This window comes from Petaurus breviceps, unplaced genomic scaffold (genome assembly GCF_028583685.1).
Source record: "Petaurus breviceps papuanus isolate PSGF00001 unplaced genomic scaffold, PetGlider_PUasm1.0 90769, whole genome shotgun sequence".
In the NCBI taxonomy this organism is placed as follows: Eukaryota; Metazoa; Chordata; class Mammalia; order Diprotodontia; family Petauridae; genus Petaurus; species Petaurus breviceps.
Window position 1 is genome coordinate 17,902,518 of NW_027187341.1, and position 23,963 is coordinate 17,926,480.

Sequence of the window (23,963 nt, forward strand, 5' to 3'; positions counted from 1 at the left end):
AAAAGGCCAAAGCAAGAGCGACGAACCCTCAGACTGGTGCTTGGTCCCCCTACACTCTGTAGGCCAGGAGCTAAAGATGCCATGTGGCCCTGACTGGCATGTCAGCTGCTTCTCACCCTGGGGGCAAAAGCCATACACCCCCACCTACTGGGTCCCAAAGTCCAGACTGTACCAACCTCCCACCTTGTCCTCTGCATCTATGTGTTGATAAATCTGGAAACGGCCACAGCTGCTGCCAATCCAGAGTCCCTCTGGCTGGCGGCTGGCCAGGCCCACCCTGCGGCCAAAGCTCTGGCGTGGGGCTGGGCTCGTCTCCCAGAGCACTGTGTAAGCAGATCCCTGCCAGTCTGCCGGGCTGCCCTCAGTGGGAGTCTAGATTCTCTGTGTCATCCTGTGGGCTCTGCAGCCCCAAAGCTTGTTTAGAGTCTCCCTCTACGTGGATTGGGGAAGGCAGAATCCGGAGCCTCGGGGAGGTCCCACCACTACTCCACCATCCTGACTCTGCCCCCAGGAGAGATCATTTAAAAATTATTGGACTACCTGAAAGCCATGATCCAAAAAAAAAAGAACCTAGACATCATCCTTCAAGAAATTCTCAATGAAAATTGCCCTGATGTTTTAGAACCAGAGGGCAAAATGGAGGTTGAAAGAATACACCAATCACCTCTTGAAAAAGATCCCCCAAAGAAAACTCCTAGGAATATTATAGCCAGGTTCCAGAGTTCCAAGATCAAGGAGAAAATAGTACAAACAGCCAAGAAGAAACAATGTGAATATTGTGGAAATACAATCAGGATAACCCAGGATCTGGTAACTTCTACACTAAGGGGTCAAAGGGCTTGGAATATGATATTCTGGATGTCAAAGGAATTGGGATTAAAACCTAGAGTCACCTACCCATAAAAACTGAGTATCATATTTGAGGGGAAAGTATGGTAATTCAATGGAATAGAGGACATTCAAGCATTCTTGATGAAAAAAACAGAGTTGAATAGAAAATCTGACATTCAGATACAAGAAGAGAAGAATGAGAAGGCAAACAGGGAAAAGAAATCATAAGGAACTTATCAAAGTTGAACTATAATTGTAACTTATGAAAATTTTCTCAGTATGAGAAATAGTTGGAGATAGAAATGTGTGTACACATATACCGTGTTTCCCCAATAATAAGACCTATCCCGAAAATAAGCCCTCCCCTTACTGTGTAAGATTCCTCTAAAATAAGCCCTCCCCCGAAAATAAGCCCTATTGAGATTGCTACTGTAGTGAAGGTGATCCCCTGCGCTACACGCTACATTACGGTACCTTCTGTATGCACCCCCCCGGGTGAAATGCACGCCGCACTCCGAGCTGCATCCAATCAGAGCTGCAGCAGTGAGCGCGTCATCCTGTTCTTCCCCAGTGATGTGCTTATTGAATAAAGGCACATTTTTTGTTCACATTTACCTGTTTATTAAAATTGCTGTCAATGTTCATTAAAATAAGCCCTGCCCTGAAAATAAGCCCTCTGGTGTTTTTCTGTCCAAAACAAAATAATAAGACAGTGTCTTATTATCGGGGAAACATGGTACATGTATATATATATATATATATATAACTATACATAGAAATGTATGTATATGTGTATACATACATGTATATGTCTATATAGGAGGCTATGTGGGCATATAAATACATATGTGACTGTGTATATATGTACAGGTATACATAGACAGAGGGCACAGGACCAATTTAATAGGAAGGGATGATACTTAAAAGGTGAAATTAAGAGGTGAGAGAGGAATATAATGAGAGGTGATATCTCACCCTACAGGACAGTAGGGGGGAAGGGTATGAGAGGGAGGATGATGGAAGGGACAGCAGGCTGGGGGGGGGAGGGAATTTGGAAGCACCCACTTTTGAAAAGGGACAGGATCAAAGTAGAGAATAGAACAAGTGGGGAGTGGGATAGAATGGAGGGAAATATAGTCAGGCTTTCACAATATATCCATTATGGAAATGTTTTGCATAGCTACACATGTATAACCTATATTGAATTGCATATCTTCCCTGTAAGGGTGAGTGATGAGGGAGGAATGTAAAGAATCTGGAATTCAAAGTTTTAAAATCAAATGTTAAAAAAAATATATATATATACATATATATGATTATTATTATTTTACATGTAAATGAAAAATAAGATATACAGGCACTGGGGCATTGAGATCCACTGTGCCCTACTGGAAAGTTGGAGAGCTGTTGGAGAAAGATATGGGAGAGAGCCGATTGGGGGAGGAGATATTCAGTGGGATTGATGTTTTGGGGTGGTGGGTAGGGGAAAAATGGGGAGAAAATTTGTAATTCAAAATCTTGTGTAAATGAATGATGTAAATTAAGAAATAAAAAAGAGAAAAAATTTTAAAAATTATGATGGGTGCAGTATAATAAAAAAAAAACTCCATTAATGACAGGCTTACCAGCTTTACAGATGAAGAAAGTTGAGAGGGATAGCTAACAATGTTTGACTATGTCAGGGTCTGAAAATACCTTTGCAGGACAAAACATAGGATTAGAATATAGCTAAAATTTAAGAGGAGTAACTATAATATCTTACACTTCAGCTAAAAAAAATCAACTTCACAAGTATAAGATGAAGAAGTTATAGTTAGAAAGAAGCTTGTCTACAAAAGATCTAGGGGTTTCAATGGACTGAAAGGTTTGTATGAGTCAGCAATATGATATGGCAGCCAAGAAAGCTAACATAGTCTTAAGGTTGCCTTAAGGTATAGATTAAAGTCCCACTCTAATTATATGTGGAATACTATGCTCTGTTCCAGGAATCACATTTTAGGAAAGACATTGATAAACTAGAGAATATTAAGAGGAAGGCAATTAGAATGGTGAATACTGAGGTGAACTTGAGATATGAGCTATGCAAGGAACTGAGGTTGTTCAGACATAAGAAGAGATTTGGAGGAGATAAAATACCTGTGTTTCACTGGTTGAATGGCTGTTATGGGGAAGAGGTATCAGACGTGTTCTATTTAACACCAGAGGGAAGAACAGGAAGAAATACATGGAAATTACAAAGCTAGAAATCCAGGCTTAATGAAAGGAAAAACCTCTTAGTGACTGGGGCTATCCAAAGATGAAATGGGCTTCCTCAGGCTGTAAATTATCCCTCACTGGAGGTTTTTAAGCAAAGACCAGATGTCATATTGTTGTAGAGGGCGTGTTAGTTCAGTCATGTTTGGACTAACAATCTCTTCCAGCTATAAGATTCCATGATTCTGTGGAAGTGTTATACAAACTATACAGAAAATGAATCTAAGGAAATGATAACTTGAGATAAACACACAAAAAAATAAGCCTTCTATTGAAAAACACACAAAAATTGAGTCTTCTGTCTATAAAATATCAAGCATTTCTTGAGTACAAAACTGCAATATCAGCCAAATGAACATAGGCATGTTGAACCTTATAGTAAATTCAAAATGGCAAATATTGAATACTGTGTGAAACTAGATCAATTTCCACAGTAGTCATACTAGTAATAATAATGATGATGATGATGTATTGCAACATAGAGCTTTCTTTTAAAGCAAGGCTAGCATAAGCTATAGAGTGAAGGTCTAACAATATTCAAAAAAATCGAAGTACCCTGCACATTGTAGCCCTTAATGGTTGTTGAATTGAATAAAGCCAAAGTAAAATACCTTCCTAAAATACTAAGACAAAAATATTGTTTTAAGGACACAAAAGCATAGATAGCTATAATCAAAGTAAAGGTTCAAATTCTCAAATTCAACAGATAGAAAAAGATGTTATAGGAACTACTAAAGCAAACCCATTTTTGAATGTATGCTACACTAGGTCATACCACAGACTAACCTCATTTCTTGGTGGTGGAGTATGCATTTTTTTGAGGTGTGTGGGATCTTCATGAGGGAAGTGAAATCAAAGACTAAGGCCTCTTATCTATCATTAATGAAGCCCTCTGTTGGGGCCTGTAGCTCCTCTTTGGGTTTCAGGAAGCCTCTCTGAGTTCACGTCCGACATAACAAGATACAGAGCAATCAGCAATATGTGCTGATTTCATCTGTAGTCGGGGCACCCTAACCCCTAGGAAGTGCCAAAGTGCCCAGATTGTGTGCTGTCATGCAATTTACCCTGTTACCTTGAGACTAATCTCTGGGACTAACGGTAAATGCGCAGGAGTATGCAAACTGTTCTGGTCACAGTCCCCCTGTTCTCTGATTGGCCCCCTACTTTCCCTCACGAGCTGTCCACGAGCTCTGCAAGTGCACTTTGGGGATTTAAAGGCTAAAGCATGAGGAAGCTGGGAATAGAAGGAGAGATGTAACAACACGCCTGTCCTGCCAATAAAGCTGTACCTCTTTCCATTTCCACTGACTCGACTTCTCCTTTATGAGACCACGCAGGACGTGGCCAGCATGTGCACTGAGGACCTAGGAAAGGTATGACTCAGCTAGAAACCTCGGGGTCACAACACACTCAGTCCTTTGACACATAACACTATAAATTGGGATTCTGGCTGGTCTTGGGCAAATCACTGAATTTCCCTAAGCTCCTTTCTTTAACTATAAAATTAAGGAATTAGACTAGATGAGATTCTGGATTTTCTTCCAGTTCTAGTTCTACAATCCTATGAAGTGAAAGGAATTGTAGGACTTTCTAATATGTGATTTGCTGTGATACTGTTTGCAGGGTATTACAAAGAATAAGGCAAGGGGTAAATATCCCAATTTACCACATATTTGTAGAGCAGTTTCTATTTTTCAAAGCATCAAGTACAAATAGAGTGGTCCTGTCATTCATTAAATATTTGATTCAGATTGTCCAGAAAATAGGGAGCTATATTTATGAATTTTCATTTTCAGAGTAACATGTGTGGACTTTAGAGCATAATTTAGTTTTTTTCTCCCCTGCTAGAATACTACATCCATATCACTTTGGTGAATTTTAAAAAATATCTATATTTAGGTAATTCATAGCATAAGTAACATTCATTAATTCTCTGCAATAAGCTATTTTCATTTACTTTAATAAACCTCTTTGAATGAATATTCTTGTAAAATCTTTATTTCATAAAAAAGAAGTGATGGAAATTTTACCATAGATTATTTCATGTACACTCTTGTTGAATACCCAAAAGTCAGATGATGAATTAGCTGGAGCTGTAATTTATAGGGGCATAGAATGCTTTTACATACCACATCTCCAAATGGAACCAAAGATGGTATGTCTTGTGCTTCAACCAAGTCTTTACTCTCACTTTCTTTTTTTTTCAGCATCTGTAAAATGTAAATAAATTCTAAATTGCTTCAAATTTAAAGATAAAAAACAGAACAAGTAAGTACTGTTCAGTGCTGTATATGACAGCCTCAGTGAGGATTATAGTAGGTAAATTAAATTCTATGCTGCATTGGTGCCTAAAAGTTTATTGAGTCACAATGGCCCACATTGTAGTGAAAAATATCAAAATGTATGCTTCATTGTATTTCACAAAGAACTACTGATTAAAGCAATAGTATGAGGAGTTAAAAGTCACCTATGTGATGTTTATTACAGAGCAGAATTTAGTATAAAAGAGCTAAGTCTTTCCCCACAAAATTTTTACTCCAATGTTTCATCTCAGCAAGGAGGTATTCTTGAGTTTTGAAGGCTATGCCAGTGCAGCATGAATTCTGGAAAATTCTACTAAGTAGGAAAGGATTAAAAATAGGCTCTACTGATCAGCTAAACTAAGAACAGAGAGGATCATCACTACTAGTTTGGCCTCAAGATAACAAATGATTCAGCTACAACAACTCATGTAACAAACAAAAAAACCCTCAAACCCAAAATGGACTTGAGGGTTTGATCCCCTTCTGCTACCTCAGTGTCAGTGGACAGTTGCCAGCAAAAGGGGCAGAGAATGCTAAGAAACGGTAAGTCTTTAGCCAATAAATAAACATTAATTTAGGGCCTGTAAACTCTAAATGTGAGCTCTGTCCAACAACCAAAGAATCAATATATACTGGAAAAAACTGAAACCTATCAGCACTGACATTATTGCAACCTGAAGACATAAGAAAATCACAGGATTTGAAAGCAGAGCTTATTTATTTATTTATTTATTGCTTTTTGGAGGGCAATTGGGGTTAAGTAACTTGCCCAAGGTTACACAGCTAGTTTTTTTTTGTGTGTGGGTGTTGTGTCTGAGGACCAAACTCGGGTCCTCCTCACTCCAGGGCTGGCACTTTACACACTGCACCACCTAGCCACCCTCCCCCCCTCCCCAATTCCTTCTTACCTCCTCCCTCTACTGTGAAACCTTTTTCTTTCCTCTTTTATGTGAGATAATTTACCCCCATTTTATTTCTCCCTTTCTCTTTCTCCCAATATATTCCTCTCTCATCCCTTAATTCTATTTTTCAGATATCATCCCCTCATATTCAACTCACCCTGTGCCATCTATCTGTCTTATCTATTTCCTCCAACTACCCTAATATTGAGAATGGTCTCATGATTTACAAATATCATCTTTCCATGTAGGAATATACTAATAATATATATTAAAACATTTGATTTTAAAACTTTGAATTCCAGATTCTTTCCCTTCCTCCCTTGTCATCCACCCTTACTGGGAAGATAATTCCATACAGGTTTTACATGTGTAGCTACACAAAACATTTCTATAGTGGATATATTGTGAAACATTGACTATATTTCCCTCCATCCTATCCTGCCCCCCACTTGTTCTATTCTCTTTGACCCTGTCCCTTTTCAAAAGTGTGTACTTCTAACTTCCCTCCCCCATAACCTGCCCTCCCTTCCATCATCCCTCCTCTCATCCCCTTCTCCCCTACTCTCCTGTAGGGCGAGATACCCTATTTAGTGTATATGTCTTTACCTCCCTAAGCCAAATTCAATGAGACTAAGGTTGACCCATTCCCTTTTGCCTTCCTTTTCTTCCCCTCCATTGTAACAGTTTTTCCTTGCCTCTTCTATGTGGGATAATTTACCCCATTCTGTCTCTCTCCATCTCCTCTCATTATATTCCTCTTACCACTCAATTTCACCTTTTAAGTATCATCCCTTCCAATTCAACTGGTCCTGTGCCCTCTATGTATACCTGTACATATATACATATATACATATATATATATATACATACACACACTCACATAGGTATTCATATGCCCATATACCCCCTTAGACGTATGTGTGTATATATACATACATATACACACACACACATTTATATTCCCTTCAACTATTCTCATATTGAGAAAAGTTTCATAAGTTACGATGATCATTTTTTTTCATGTAGGAATGTAAATAGTTCAATTTGATAAGTTCCTCATGATTTCTTTTCCCTGTTTACTTTCTCATGCTTCTCTTGCTTCTTGTATCTGAATGTCGATTTTTCTATTCAACTCTGGTTTTTTTCATCAAGAATGCTTGGAAGTCCTCTATTTCATTGAATTACCATATTTTCCCCTAAAATGTGATGCTCAGTTTTGCTGGGTAGGTGATTCTAGGTTTTAATTACAGCTACTTTGACCTCCATAATATCACATTCCAAGCCCTTTAATCCCTCAGTGTAGAAGCTGCCAGATCCTGTATTATCCTGATCATGTTTCCACAATATTCATATTGTTTCTTCTTGGCTGTTTGTAATATTTTCTCCTTGGATCTTGGAACTCTAGAACCTGGCTATAATATTCCTAGGAGTTTTTTTGGGGGGGATCCTTTTCAAGAGGTAAATGGTAGATCCTTTCAACCTCCATTTTGCCCTCTGGTTCTAAAACATCAGGGCAATTTTCCTTGAGAATTTCTTGAAGGATGATTTCTAGATTTTTTTTTTTGATCATGGCTTTCAGGTAGTCCTATAATTTTTAAATGATCTCTCCTGGATCTCTTTTCCAGGTCAATGGTTTTTCCAACGAGATATTTCACATTGCCTTCTATTTTTTTCATTTGTTTGGATCTGTTTAATAGTATCTTGATTTTGGGGCAGCCAGGTAGCATAGTGAGTAAGAACACTGGCCCCAGAGTCAGGATGACCTGGGATCGAATCCAGGCTCAGGCACTTAGCACCCACCCAAAAACACCTGGCCATGTAACCTTGAGCAAGTTACTTAACCCCAATTGCTTAGGGGCGGCCAGGTGGTGCAGTGAGTAAGAGCACTGGCCCCAGAGTCGGGATGACCTGGGATTGAATCAGGCTCATATATTTAGCACCACACCCAGAAATTGGCCATTGTAACCTTGAGCAAGTTACTTAACCCCAATTGCTTTTAAAAAAAATAGTATCTTGATTTCTCATAAAGTCACTAGCTTCCATTTACTCAAATCTAATTCTGAAGGGATGATTCTCTTCAGTGAGCTCTTGAGATTCTTTTTCCATCTAGCAAATTCGACTTTTTAAGGCATTCTTCTCCTCACTGCCTTTTTGAGCCTCTTTTGCCATTTGAGTTAGTCTATTTTTTAAGGTGTTATTTTCTTCAGTCAGGTTGTTGACTCTCTTTTCATGATTTTCTTGCATCACTCTCATTTCTCTTCCCAATTTTTCCTCCACTTCTCTTATTTGGTTTTCAGAATCCTTCTTACGCTCCTCTATGACCTGTAACCAATTCATATTTTTGTTGGAAACTTTTGGGGCAGGAGTTCTAATTTCATTTTCTTTCTCCTTTTTCATGTTTTGATCCTTTTTGTCCCCAAAAAAGGAATCTAACATTTGACAACTGTGCTTGCTTTGCTTCCTTTGCTTGCTCATGTTGCCACTCAATTACTTGACTTTTGAGCTTTTTTGCCACAGTAGAACTCTGTTTCCAGAGAGGAGAGCCTTGTCCCAAATTGCTAGGGTTTTCACAGTTGCTGCAGCTATTAGCTGACTACCCTCTTTGAAGTCTCCACTTGCTCTGGCACCTGGTCACCCACCCCAGGACCTCCACCCTAGACAGAAATCCAGATCCAAGCAGGTTAAAGCAAAAGCGATTACCCCTCAGAATAGTTGCTTGGTCTCCCTACTAAACTCCAGGCCAGGAACTCTGAAGCAGCCACGAGTCGGTGGCAGCTGCATGGCTGCCATGTCTCAGCTGCTTCTCCCTCTGGGGGCAGAGGCCGAACCGCACTCCCAGACCCCTTGTTCCCAAAGTCCACTGAACTCTCACTTTGTCTTTGTCATTTATGTGTTGATAATTCTGGAAACCACCACAACTGCTGGTGATCCACTCTCCCAAAGTCCCTCCAGCTGTGGCTGGTCGAGCCACCCTGGGGCTAAAACCACAGGCTTACATGGGGCTGGGTTGTCCTCCCAGGGTGCTGCAATGGACCTTTCCTGCCAGCCTGCCAGGCAGACTTCAGTGGGAGGTTTGATTTTTTCTATCACTTTGTGGGTTCTGTAGCCCTAATGTTTGTTTAGAGTCATATTTTTCTCGGTATTTGAGGTGGTTATGGGGAGAGCGCATGGAGTTTTCCTGCTTCTACACCACCATCTTGGCTCCTACCCCCATTTGCCATATTTTTTAAGGTGTTATTTTCTTCAGTTTTTTTTTTTTTTGTTTCTCCTTTAGCAAGCTGCTGACTTGTTTTTCATTATTTTCTTGCATCATTCTCATTTCTCTTCCTAATTTTCCCTCTCCTTCTCTTACTTGATTTTCAAAATCCATTTTGGAGCTCTTCCACAGCCTGAGACTCATTCATATTTATCTTAGAGACTTTTGATGCAGGAACTTTGGCTTTGTTGTCTTCTTCTGGTTGTTTGTTTTGATCCTCTTTGTCATCAAAGTAAGATCCCATAGTCTGAGTTTTTTGTTTTTTTTTTTACTCTGTTTGCTCATCTTCCCAGCCCAATACTTGACTTTCTAGCTCTCAGCATTTATGGGTTGAGAAGTCTGGAAACTGCCACAGCTGCCAGTGTTTCAGTCCTGAGGCCTGCTCTGGACCCATCTGTGTTGGTGTGGTCTATGGCAGACTGCATTTCACTCCCAGCCCAATGTGATATACCCTTCCTGTCAACCTTCTAGGCTGTCTTGGGCTGGAGATGCATTTCACTTTGTCACTTTGTGCATTCTGCAGCTCTAGAATTTGGTTAAAGTCATTTTTTACAGGTATTTGGAGAGGTTTAGGGGAGACCTCAAGCAAGTCCCTGCTTTTACTCTGCCATCTTGGCTCTGCCTCTTTTTATCAGCATTTCTTTGAGGAGTTAAGTGATACTAAAGAAGGAATTCAGAACACCTCATCTAGCAGACCTACTTTCTCCTTCCAAGCAAAGAAATGGTAACCGCCACGGACATGATCGGTTTCAAGTACAAACTATTGCAAAGGAGGAAGGGGATGTAAGATTATGAGTAGTTTTGTTTCACAAAACAGTTAAAGGTTCTTGAGGGGAAAAAATGAACTTGCAGAAAGCCTGACCAAATGTTTCACAAAAAGATTTTTGTTGCTTTAGGCACACAGAGAAAATTATCCATTTGGCTACAATTTCCTTTCTTTAAAAATGTTTTAATGATTTATCATAAGCAACAATGATCATCAATTTACCTTGCATGATTTTAAATGAAAGTCACCCCATAAAATGTCAGAAATTTTCATTCACTCTAGGTCTCTTTCAAGATCCTTTGTCCATTCATTTTTGTTCTTTTTTTGGTCATTTAGTATGAACTCTGTTCTAATTGTCTTACATCTTTCATTTTGCATTATTTCATAAAGGTCTTTTTATATTTCATCAAATGGAAAAGGGTTCATTTTAATTTTGCTACAGTGCTTCTTTACAAATACCATATTAAGCCATTCCTTTCTTGTTTGATATTTTACTTATTTCCAGTTTATTTAGATTAGATAGAATACTGCTATGGGCATTTTAAAAGAGCTTTTTTGATTATGCTTTCAAGCAATATTCTCAACAATGGAATGTTCAAATCAAAGGATATTATTATTTTCCTAACTTTTCTACGTGACAAGTTTTCTCTAAATAGATCCAACAAATGTGAAATTCCACTAGCAATGAGTCTACCTCTTTACAAATTTGCCAGACATTGTTCATTTGCTTTCCACTTTTTTTGGGGGGGGCAGTTTGATGGCCATGAGGTAGACCCTGAAAGTTGCTTTAATGTGCATCTCTGATTAGTAAGGAAGTTGATCATTTTCCAAGTTATTGACAAATTCAATTTCTTTTTAAAAGTTTTTAATATTAATTAATTTTTAGTTTTTAACATTCATTTCCACAAGATTTTGAGTTCCAAATTTTCTCCCCATCTCTCCCATCTCCCCACCCCATGATGGTGTGCACCCTGATTACTCCTTCCCCCAATCTGCCCTCCTTTCTATCAACTCCCCACTTTTATCCCCTTTTCTTTAATTTTCCTGTAGGGCAAGATAGATTTCTATACTCCATTGTTTGTATATCTTATTCCAGAGTTGCATGTAAAAACAATTTTTAACATTCATTTTTAAAACTTTGAGTTCCAAATTCTCTCTCTTCTTCCCTCCCCACCTACCCTTATCAATTTTAGTAAGTCCCTTATGATTTCTCTTTTCCATTTTTACCTTTTCATGCTCCTCTTGAGTCTTGTATCTGAAAGTCAATTTTTCTATTCAGTTCTGGTCTTTTCACCAAGAATCTTGTGTTATCCTGGTTGTGTTTCCATGATACTTGAACTGTTTCTGGCTGCTTGCAAAATTTTCTCCTTGACCTCTGGAACTCTGGAATTTGGCTACAATATTCCTAGGAGTTTTCCTTTTGTTATTTCATTTTCTTTATCTCCCTCTACTTCTAGAACATCAGGGCAGTTTCCCTTGATAATATCTTGAAAGATGATGTCTTAGGCTCTCCTTTTGATCCTGGTTTTCAGGTTGTCCAATAATTTTAAAATTACATTTCCTGGATCTATTTTCCAGGTCAGTCATTTTTCCAATGTGATATTTTACATTATCTTCTACTTTTTAATTTTTTAGTTTTGTTTCATAATTTCTTGATTTCTCATGTCAGTTTCCATTTATTCCATTCTAATTTTTAAGGAATTATTTTCTTCAGTGAGCTTTTGGACCTCCTTTTCCATTTGGCCACTTCTACTTTTTAAGGCATTCTTCTCCTCATTGATTTTTTGGACCTCTTTTGCCATTTGGATAAGTCTATTTTTTTTTTTTTGGAGGGGGGGGAAGGCAAGGCAATCAGGGTTACGTGCTTTGCTCAAGGTTACACAGCTAGTAAGTGTCAAGTGTCTGAGGTCGGATTTGAACTTCAGTCCTCCAGACTCCAGGGCCAGTGCTATATTCACTTGTGCCCCTAGTCTATTTTTTAAGGTGTTATTTTCTTCAGTATTTTGGGGGTCTCTTTAGCAAGCTGTTAACTAGTTTTTCATTATTTTCTTGCATCAATCTCATTTTTCTACCCAATTTTCTCCTACTTTATTTCTTCTTTTAAAAACGGAAAGAGCCCACCTTCTACAACACCAACAAATACAGCTGCTAACCAGCTTCTGCCAACAGGCAGATAGGCACTGGAGCCCTGGGAATGACAGAACCTCCTAGATCACTGGTTCCACTTCCATGCCAGCCCTTGCAGTCATCATCTAGGGAAGAAGTTCCTTTGCAGAAGGGGCCAGTCATCCCCACTAAGCTATCCTTGCTTGAGCAGTGAGGAACCTGGAGAAGACAGGAAGCAGCATGTAGCAGACAAGTGCAGTCACCACTACCACCGTGACCACCATCTTGCCTCAAACCCTCATGAAGATGGCTCAGATCTCTGTACTCAAGAACCTTTGAAATAGCAATGTTTCCAGACCAGTGTCCACAGATACCATCTTGCTAAGAAATCCTTGCAGAGATATAAACTGGCAACTGTTCCAGATGTTGTTACAGTCACATCTTTTAAAGATATTTTCATCAAAGTCCTTGGCATTGTCACATGGTTCAACATCAGAAAGAGAGATGATTTAGTCAGTAAGTATAACATTAAAGAAGAGGCATCACTATCTGCTTTGCTGCTGTACCATGGGACCTTTTGTTTAACTTGCATTAGAAATCTTACAAAGGTGTTGTGTCCCCTTATTAGAATGTGAGTTCCTTGAAAGCAGGATTTCTCTTACATTTTCTTTTTTTAATCTTTTTTTTATTTTAGACAAATACTAAAACTTAAGTACATAATAAGAAAAAACATTATAAACTTAATATAAAAGGAAAAAAAGAGGTCATGTCCACAGCAGAATGTAGGAGAGGATTCAGAACACATAGCAATAACTTGCCAATTCAAGAAAGCCTATATATTAAATCCTAAGCATCATGTGGAAAACTGTCCATCTTTTGTTTTCTTGTAGGTTTACTTTTGTTCTCTGCTGTAGACTTTTTACTTTGTTCTTTTTCCCCCTTTTCTTCCTCTCCCCCAAGCTAAAATTAAGCATGGACATATTTATAAAGATACTGACATATAAGGGGCGGCCAGGTAGCACAGCGAGTAAGAGCACCGCCTCTCGTGTCAGGATGACCTGGAGATCGAATCCCGGACAGAGACACTTAGCACCCACCCAGAAACACCTGGCAGCGTAACCTTGAGCAAGTTACTTAACCCCAATTGCTTAGGGGCGGCCAGGTGGCTCAGTGATTAAGAGCAAAGGCTCCAGTGTTGAGATGACCTGGAGATCGAATTCCGGGCTCAGATATTCAGCACCACACCCAGAAATAACTGGCTGTGTAACCTTGAGCAAGTTACTTAACCCTGATTGCTTAAAAAAAAAAAAAGATATTGATATATACATACATGGTATACATATAGACACATACCTAAGAGATACATATATGTATATATATATATATATATATAAAATCATATACTTTCCCTAAAAGGTTCTACTCCTAATCTTTATGTTTGTGTGTGTCCTTTTTTCCCTATCTCTCCTAACTTCTCTACTTTACCTCAACACATTACCTTCCCCTACTATTACTTAACCTTACCTCCCATAACAATTCCTCCTTTATCCTCCCCTACCCATAAATCCAAAGACCCTTCTATATTCCCATTTAACCTATTTCCTCACCCTCCCCTCTAAAGAGCCATCCCTTATTCTCTCCCCATTCCCTATACCCTTAGCATTTTATTTCTTTTAAATTCAGAAGCCTTTTATATTCTTCTAGAGGTGTATGTATTTTTCTCTTGAACCCATTCCTAATGAAAAGTTTCCAGAACAACTCACTGCCACCCCTGCTCCATATCTAATTCCTCTGTATTGGTACTTCCTCTTGCACCTCATTTGTATAAGATAATTATTATTTTTAGCTGTTCTTGAATGGTTTTACTTTTTGAAGTCTTATCATACTCAGGTCTGCCCCAATCTTTTCTTATAAGCTACCTGATTACTAATAACAATCTTAGACATAGGTTTTACATTTTACATACATAAAAGGTAAACAGTCTATCCTTATTGAGTCCCTTGCAATTGGTCATTGGTATGTACCTTATAATTTCTCTTGGCTCTTATATGTCAAATCTTCTATTAAGTTTAGGTTTTGTTTTTGTTTTTGCAACAAAGTCCTGAAAGTCTATTAAACGTCTTTTTTTTTTTTTTTCAGAATTATATTTAGCTTTGCTGGGTATGATATTTTTGGCTGGAAGCCCAGTTCTTTTGCTCTTTGATATATAGCATTCCAAGACCTGCAATATTTTAGTGTCACCACTGCTTGTTCTTGTGAGATTCTAATTGCAGTATTGCCATAAGTAAATTTTTCTTGTTGCTCATAACATTTTGTCCTTGAGCTGGCAGTTTCAGAATTTGACCATAATATTCCTGTGAGGAAAACTCACAGGATCTCTTTCACGTGGTAATGAGTGGATTTTTTTCTTTTTTTACTTTCCCATTTTTCCCTACAACTTCAGGACTATTTTATTATTTCTTGTATTATATCAAAATTCCTTTTTTTTTATCATAGTTTTCAGGTAGTCAGAGTATTTTTATGTTTTCTCTTTTTAATCTGTTCTCCAGATCAGTTGTTTTTTCCTTATGTTTCACATTCTTTTTTTTTTCATTCTTTATATTTTGTTTTTTAATTTCTTGATCTCTTATAACTTTGCTGGCTTCCCTTTACCCAATTCTGATTTTCACGGAGTAATTTTCTTCCTTAAGATTCTGCTTCTCCTTTTCTAGCTGACTGACTTTCTTTTCATAATCTTGTTTTCTTGGGATTACTCTTATTTTTCTTTTTAATTTTTCCTCAATCTCCCATTTGATTTTTAAAGTCTTTTTTAGATTCTTCAATGAATTCTTTTTGGGCAGGTGACCATTTTACATTATTCTTTCGGGGAGAAGGTGGTTTCTTTGCTTCAGTATTTTCTCTATTCCCACAGTACCTCTCTATGGTTGCATTCTTTCTCTTTTCCCTGTGTGGGTTTTTTTTTTTTGTAATTACCACTAGTCCTGGGGTATGGAGGATGGTGCCTCTGGCATCAGATCCTCTTTAGTTCTCCCCTCTGACCTCTAATTCAAACTAAGACCCCCAGTCTCTGGTAATTGTCCACAACCACCGCATCTGGCCCTACTGTTTCTGCACCCACTGTGCATGTGCTGGCTCCTTCTGGCCCCCACTGTGTCTCTGAAGCAGTGCTGGGTCTGAAGTTACTTGTCAGCAGAGGTTCCCTCAATCTTCCCCAGCTCAGATGCCCAACTCTCCTCACTGTCCTGGGGGTAAAAGTTCCTGTGGCTTGGGTTGAGGCAGCCCCCAACCCAGTAAACCCCAGGGCTTGCTGTTTGTTATGTAAACTGACTCTAGCAAGGAGATTTTTACTCCTCATAGGGGTGAAACTTCCTCTCTTCTCTTTTTCTATGTGTATTCCCAGCACTGAGCACAGTGCTCTACACTAGTAAGCACTTATGCTTCATTCATTAATTCCTATCTAGACAGATTAAAATGTTCATAAAATTTCTTATCTACCATACATATCTTCTCAATCTGTTTTTCTTTTAATTTCAGGGTTTTTTTTGTAAAGCAGATGTTTTAATTTTATGTTGAAAAGTATGCATATTGTGCCCCTAATAATCCCTTCTAATTGTTGAGTAGAAAAAAAAATCTTTTTTTTTTTCTCCACAACTAAGACATACCATGTTTTAATTCCATTATCCAGTTGGATTTCACTGAAATATATTGTGGGAGATGTGACTCTAAATCTACTTTTTCTCAAGTTGCTACCCAATTTCTCTAATAATATGTTAAGGAATAATCCTTCTTCCTGACAAACTAGAAACAGAGAATGAGACAAACATTTTCAGACATGGCCTATAGATTTGTTTTGCTTGACGATACTTGTTACTAGAAAGGAATTCTACTTGGAGGTAGGGTGAGTTAGCAGGTAGTGATAGATACGTAAATATTTTGAAAAAGAAAAGAGAATTGACAAAACACTTTACATACAGAGAAGGAAACAATAAGAAATTCAATGGGGGACACAAACAAACTGGGCAATTTTATTACTACCTTGATAAATTTAATATATGCTTGCAAACCAAGAAGTTCAATTTCATATACAATCTTTTTTTCTTCTTTGTAACCTGAAATATTTGTTGATGACTAAGTTCATAATTTTTCTAAAAATTCCTTTATATGATTTTTGAAAATATTTTTGATAATACTAATCTTTTATCCTGCAACTTTGACTCCAATTTATTCACGCCTTCTGGTTTCATTTATAACAAGAATACCCAAACTAATACATTTCAGTTCTACTAGTAAGTTAACTTTGTCTCTGGACATAATCTCACATTGGAAAACTAGGCTAAATTATGAATTACATGTAATCTGAACACTATGTGATTCTTAACACCTTTTTCTGCCACTGACACCATGATTGTAGAATGAGAAGAGGGCTTTATAGAACTCAGAGCCAACCTACTCCTGACAAGCCTCTTGGTACTTAAGCTTCTCCTAAGACCACACATAAGTCTATCCACAAATGGGTACTTGAAGCCTTTCTGACAAAGCTTGTGTTTTGCTGGAATAGCTTACAAGTACCACGAGGTGCCTCCGTGCCATGATTTGTTGAAGGTCTTTTTTGGGGGGTTCTTACAGCTCCAAAAAATTACGGAATTCAAAAATCATTTGAGTTTCTTTGATCCTTCTCACTAATCTAGTTATACAGTCGTGCTAATGAGGTATAGCTCTAAATAGCCACTAAGGACTATTTAGCTTAAATCACTTTTCTGGTCACCTTTAATAATGTCAATCCAGTCAGTCTCCTTACAAATGCATATACTGGTCACAACAGAGTGTGCCTAAATCAAATCCATTACCACTACTGGGAAGGCAACTGAAGGTATGCCACGTTGCTGACAAGTCAATAGTGAAATCTGATGGATTTATTGGAACATTACTTTCTCACTAGCATTTGTAAAAAAGAGTTAACCACTAAAAAAAAAAGAGGTATTAAACCACTAAGAATTGACCCTAGTGCCCTAACTACACTAACCAGGTTAGAATTCCAAAATACCCCAAAGCTTTGGGAAAATAAATTTCGTTCTAATTGTGTGTCTAAGGCTCCCAACACAGCCCCTCCCTATCCAGAAACTACAGAATACAAAGTAAAGGAATATTTCCTATTAGAGAAAATGTTTCTTTTCCAAGGAGGCTTCTGGGTCTGGCCTGAGCATCGTTTTTGTCGGTCTGTTGCAACAAACTCCTTACTCCTAGTGCCTGCCCTCAGCTGCTTCTCTTCCAACCTCGCCTACTGTTTACCGGCACTTTTGCAATAGTCTCCCTCATGAAACTGGGAGTTCTTGGAAAGCAAGGGTTGTCCTTTTTCTTTTCTTTCTATTCCCGGGGCTGGGAGTGACTGGCTTACAGCAGAAGCTTACTAAATGCTCGCAGACTGATGAGCCCGAGTTGAAGGCCGGAGATGCCCCCCATCCCCAGCAAACATCCTTAACGGCCACGCCCCAAGGGGAAGGGCCTGCTGCATCCCCTCCCCTCCCTGCAAGGACCGTGAGCCATCCCAGCTCCACATGGGGCGCGCCCCCACCCCGCCTCCCCAGGCGCAGCCACTTTAAGCTCTCCTCCGCCTCACGTTCAACACCTTTGGGCCGGTCCCTTCCTTGATCGCGTCCCTGTAAGGGTCGACAAGCGACGAGGTCGAATACCGCAGGGAGGACGCCTGGGACATGGTGTCCAAGTTTTTTCCTTCTTCATGGTCTTCAACCCCGGTGTCGCCCTTGTGGAGAAAAGGGACCTTGAAGAGCGAATGGACCTTGCTTCGCTGAGTTTCACTAAGCTCCGAAACCTTCTTTTCCTCCTGGCTTGGCTCCATGCTGAACCCCCCACCCCCCCACCCCCCACCCCAGCACCCTCAACTGACCGCGGTGGCTCGGTCCACACTTTGCCACTGGCCTCGCGCAAGGGGGTGGGGAAAGGGAGCGAGTTGTCTGAGGCACTGCGCATGCGCGGGGCGGGGGTGTTGGGGGGCGATAAGGGGCGGAAATAGGAAGGCGCTTCATCACTGTGAGCTGTGAGCGACGAGCTCCCAAGGGCCGGGAAGGATGGGGCTGGGGCTGGGGCTGGGGCTGGGCGGGAAAGGCGGTTGTCGCGGCTCTCTCGAGGCTGGCCACGTGGTCGCCTCATACCCTCCTCGAGCCCTGTGGTCCCTCTCGCCCCGACCTGGGCCGCCGAGCACTGTTACTCCTGCGCAAGATAGGGACCAGGGAGCAGCCCCCTACCGCGAGGGCAGGGTTCTCGCTTTCTTCCTCTCTGTGCGTGATTGGCAGAGATGGCCCAGTGGGGGTGGGGGCGCATTTGGGAACTAAGGCAGGGAGGGGGTTGAAAACAAAGGGGTTCACCAAAACACTAAAAAAACGCAAGCCTGTCAGCCACGTGCAAGGGCCCGGCCCTCCCTCCACCTGCGCTACGATGCTGGATGGTTCTGTCTTCTTCCAGACTAGTTCCCCAGGCATTTGCAGTGTCACATGGAATAAACATTACAAATGCAAATATAATTTGGAAAAATAGGGAAGCATGAAAATGAACTAAAATTCTTTCCCTTACAGGTTCCCACCGACTTTGAGATAATAATGCCATGGAAACTGATAGTAGTAAACACTGTATAAAACTTTTAATATTTTTCATAATCTTGGAGCGTGGGCTTCTATAATCAAAGTGATTTTAGATACATTTGCAAACATTTTGTAAAATACATTCTAAAAAATTTTACATATTACAATTGGAATATTAAAAGAGTGTCCTAGTTTGGAAGATAGATTTTTAACATCATGAAGGGGATATGACTTCTTTATCCACAGCAGCCTATTCTTGAACATCAGAAGAAAACATCATCTCTGAGGGAGGAAAAAAAAAAGACAGATCAATATTTAAATTTGTTGCCCCGTACTACTAATGCATTGCTGGTTATGAGGCTTGAATACCATACACATGATGAAATAAAGAAAACTCCCCCACTATAGTAAGGAACTCTCAGTAGTTTAGTGTCCATTAAAATTGTATAGTCTTTGTAACAACAATAAAATGAATAATTTTTAAAGATTTTAAGAACTCTGATCAACAGTGATTGATCATTATTCCAGAGGCCCAAGGATGAAGAATAACCTACCTCCTGAAAGAGATGAGTAAATATGCAGAATGAAACATATTTTAGGGTATAGTCATTTTGAGAATGTGTTGTTTTGAAAAATGTTTGACAAAAAAAATTTAAAAACACACACACATGGTATCTGGTCTCAACCGGGCCCATGCTGCCTGCCACAAGGCAATCCTTGTACTCCTCACTAATTCTCTATTACAATCACCACAGAGCTTCTCCAGACCTCTTCTCTGCCTACCCTGGACCCTCTCAGGGTGAGGAACCTTGCCTCATGCTTTATGGAAAAGTGAGCTCTCTCTTATCCCTTTCTTCACATCTTGAAATTTCTTCATTTCATCCTTTATTCTCCCCATTTTTCCTTTGGTTTCTAGTGAAGTGGTGGTCCTTCCCTTCACTAAAACCCTCTTTATGTACCTCAAATTCTGTCTCATTTGATACACTGCATCCATAATTACCCCTAATTGTTGATATTTAATCTCTTTCTACTGGCTCTCTGGATGTCTCATGTCATATTCCCTTTCACAGACAAACTTCTATAAAAATCTGTTCCCTTTCATTGTTCCCACTTCTTTTCCTCTCTTCTTACTCCTCACCCCTTTGGAATCTGACTCCTGCCCTCATCATTTAACTGAAACTGCTCTTTCCAAAGTTATCAATGATCTCCTTTTCTTTATGAGTTTAACAAATACTAACAAGCATGTCAATATACAAAAGTAGAAGACAAGAGGATTATGTATGGGAATGTAAATCTGTTATTTATGGTCTGAGTTTCAAGAAAGCATATGTCAAATTTAACACCATAGCAACAAAAATGCCGTTTGTCTGTTATTGAAATTTCTTCTCTCTTCTGAATATCTTTTAACTCACAATCTGCCCCTTCCCCCAGTAGAAATCCTCCCTTGTAACAAATGCATACAGTTAAGAAAAATAAATTGGAACTATGATGAACAATGCTCTCTACCTTCAGAGAAACAACTGATGGAATCTGAATGCAGATCAAAGCATACTGGCGTTTTTTTTTTTTTACTTTATTTTTCTTGGGTTTTTTTTTTTTTTGGTCTGTTTTCTTTCACAACATGTCTAATATGGAAATGTGTTTTGCATGACTGCACATATATAACCTTTATCAAATGGCTTGCCTTCTCAATGAAAGGGGAGGAGGATGGAAGAAAATTTGGAACGCAGAATTGTAAAAAATAAAGGTTAAAATTGATTTTACATGCAATTGGAAAAAATTATTAAAATTTAAAATATATAAATCTAAAAAAAAACAAAACAATATTGGTCATCTGAAAATATAAGCCTCATTATGGACCTATAGTACATTCCCCTCTGTCAAGAGTGGAGAGGCATGCTTCATCAATTTTACAAAGTCATGACTGGTCAGTGCATTGCTCAAAGTGCTCGTCTTTCAAAGTCATTTTTCTTTACATTATTGTGGTTGTTAAGTGAAAAATCCTCCTACTTCTGCTCACTTCACTCTTCATCAGGGTTTCTCTGAATTCCTTCCTGAATTTCATAATTTCTTAAAATATAATAATATTCCATTACATTCACTGACCACAATCTGTTTCACAAATGGGCACCCACCTTTTTAGGTCTCTGCTACAACAATAAGTATCTTTATTAATAGTTTTGTGTATATGGGTCCTTTGCCTTCACCTTTGACCCTTACAGAGTATATAGCGTTATATGCAATTTAATGTATTTGGATTATGGTTCTAAATCTTCTTTTGGATGTTGATCTACATCCAAGTTGATCTACATCCAAGAGTAGTACATTACCAATAATATCTTGTCAATTCAAATGGCTTTTTCATCACCCTCATCACTTCTTGAGCTCTGTAACATAAGTTGAAAAATCCTCTCCTCCTTAATACTTTTTCCTTTGTTGTTGTTGTTTATGCCACTGCACTGTCTTGGTTTCCCTCTTACATATATGACTGCTCCTTTTCAATCACTGTTGTTGAGTCCTAGGTCCTCTTTTCTCTCTCTACATTTTATACATTATATCTTTTTTTTTTTTGAGGAGTGAAGTAGGGCAATTGGGGTTAGGTGACTTGCCCAAGGTCACATGGCTAGTAAGTGTCTGAGGCGGATTTGAACTCAGGTCTTCCTGATTCCAGGAGGTGCTCTATTCATGGCGCCACCTAGCTGCTCCCAAGTATTCTGTTTCTTAAAGCACTGAATTAATGACAGTGAATTCTCAAGTTCAGAATTTGTCATAATTGAGAAATATTGTGCCCATTAAAAGAAGGTTTTTGAATAATTTTAGAAGTTCTAATGGTACCAATATTCTCCTACACTGATCATGTGTTTTCATACCTTCACTGAGATCCATCTCTGGCCTGTAAGACAAGAAAAGCCAAGACAGTCCAACCAGAAGAGCCACAACCAAGTTCACTGCAATCCAGGGATGGAGAATTTGTTCCTCTGTACCTGCTGCCCTAAAAAAAAGGACAAAATTCATTGGAACTGACTTTATTTTTGTACATGCATACATTCTTATGAACTTAAAGAGTGCTTGGTACAAATCCACCACCCAAAATACCAAAGGAAATTAAATAAAAATTCATCTTTTAGGGAGTGGGACTGGCTTGGGGGATTGGGTCAAGACTTGTGATTTCACTGGTGCAGGAAACTCCTGACAAGAAAATGACTTGTACCAATGCTAGTATGTAAGTATCGTATAAGTTATAATCTCAAAGAGTCGTCTGGGACACCAAGAGGGTTATTGCCCCTTGCCCAGGGTCATATAGCCACCATTATAGTTAGAAGTGGGAATTTAGCCTTGCTCTTCCCGAGTTCAAAGTGAGCCCTCTCACCATTATGCTCTGCTGAGTAGGCTAGCCCCTTGCTGATGAGGTTCTGGATCCTTTCATGTCAGTACCAGATGTGCTTCATAGAGTCACCCAAGTGACACCAAAGAACAAAGACAGAAGAGTCTGCTGGATTAGACTAAGTGCATACAGAGGTGTGTGCTAGAAGTCATACAACTGTGAAGGTGTTCAGAGACTGAGCCATGAGACATCTGGAGGAAGGGAAGGCTTTGGCAGCTGTGGCTCGTCCTTCATTCTTGAAGAAGACCATGACTTCAGAAAGATGATGCCATCACTTACAAATAAATTAGATTTAAGTGAGGGATCGCTGTGCAAAGACACCAGCCTCACTTTCTCCTCTGGAGCCCTTTGGGTCTAGTGGCCAGGACCATTAGAGATGGCCCAGAATACAGTGGGAGACCTTGGTCTTTTTAAGGTAAGGTCTTTCCGAGTTCTCATTTTGATTGAGGCAAGACCCATTTATTGATTAGGGTGAGCCAAGGAATGACCCCTTTAATAAAAAAAAAAATCAAACCGGGAGGCAAAGACCCTCGAGGATTCTGGCCAAAAGAGAAACAATTAAATATGATGTAAATAGCAGGCTTGGGGGACAGCTCATTCAAAGGAACATGGATTGTTTTGAGAGAAATGCCAAGGCAGTTGCATTGGCTTGTCTGAAGCATGTGAAGAGGAGAGATGTGTATAAGGCCAGAAAGGTAAGCTGGGCAAGCCTGTGAAGGATGCTAAGTGTCCAAAAGAGGAGTTTGTATTTGATCCTCTCCTCAATTTCCCCTCTTAGCAGCCTTGCTTTGCTTCAAGATTCTACCTCACTAGTTTCCTGCCTCCCCAAAATTGCCTTTTATTAATTTTATCTATATATTCTAAGTATACTTATAAATGTACATGCTTTCTCCCCTATTAGAAGGTAATCGCCCTGAGGGCTGAGATGCAAGTTGACTGGTGCTAAATGGGCAGGGAACCTGTGGCCTGGAGGCCACACATATCCCTCTAGGGCCTCAAGTGTGGCCCTCTGACTGAACCCAAACTTCAAGAACACGTGTTCAGTCACAGGGCTAGATGTAAGAGAAAGATACTGGAGTTTAATGAGTATGGAAGTGATGTGGTCAGACTTGTGAAGTCAGACTTAGGAAGATCACTTTATATGTAGGATACATTGGAGGGGGGAGAGACTTGAGACAGAAAGACCAATTATGGGGCCATTGCAGTAATGCAACATAATTTTAATTATGACTATGATTATAGTTAATGAATGCATGTAACTAGAAAGCCATTATGAACCATCATTTTTATGACTCATCCTAAAAAGCACATTTACTTAAGCAACTATAATTATCTATGATGCATTTTTTTTTTTTTTGCTTTTTGGAGGGTAATTGGGGTTAAGTTAAGCCCAAGGTTACACAGCTAGATTTTTGTGTGTGGGTGTTAAGTGTCTGAGGCTGGAACTGAACTCAGGTCCTTCTGACTCCAGGGCTGGCACTTTTACTCACTGCGCCACATAGTAGCCCTTCTATGATGCATTTTTAAGCATAATGGAGTGTGGAATGGAATCTTGTTGATTCTGC

General features: G+C 39.4%; 2 protein-coding genes across 9 annotated transcripts in view; both read right to left on the bottom strand.

Moving 5' to 3' along the window:
* LOC138146723 (cation channel sperm-associated targeting subunit tau-like) overlaps positions 1 to 18,275 on the bottom strand; it is a 123,378-nt gene extending 105,103 nt beyond the window's left edge. Inside the window, exons 1-2 of the mRNA XM_069068824.1 lie at positions 18,044 to 18,275; positions 5,214 to 5,294 (exon numbers count right to left, since the gene is read on the bottom strand). Of these exons, the coding sequence (XP_068924925.1) occupies positions 5,214 to 5,294; positions 18,044 to 18,274 (312 nt within the window). The 5' untranslated portion in view covers position 18,275. The remainder of the gene's footprint in view (positions 1 to 5,213; positions 5,295 to 18,043) is intronic.
* Positions 18,276 to 19,050: 775 nt separating this feature from the next.
* TMEM237 (transmembrane protein 237) overlaps positions 19,051 to 23,963 on the bottom strand; it is a 35,809-nt gene continuing 30,896 nt past the window's right edge. For all 8 annotated transcript variants that reach the window (XM_069068800.1, XM_069068801.1, XM_069068807.1 and 5 more), the window contains 2 exons: positions 21,884 to 22,005; positions 19,051 to 19,295 (listed from right to left, as the gene is read on the bottom strand). In XM_069068800.1, the coding sequence (XP_068924901.1) occupies positions 19,264 to 19,295; positions 21,884 to 22,005 (154 nt within the window). In that variant the 3' untranslated portion in view covers positions 19,051 to 19,263. The remainder of the gene's footprint in view (positions 19,296 to 21,883; positions 22,006 to 23,963) is intronic.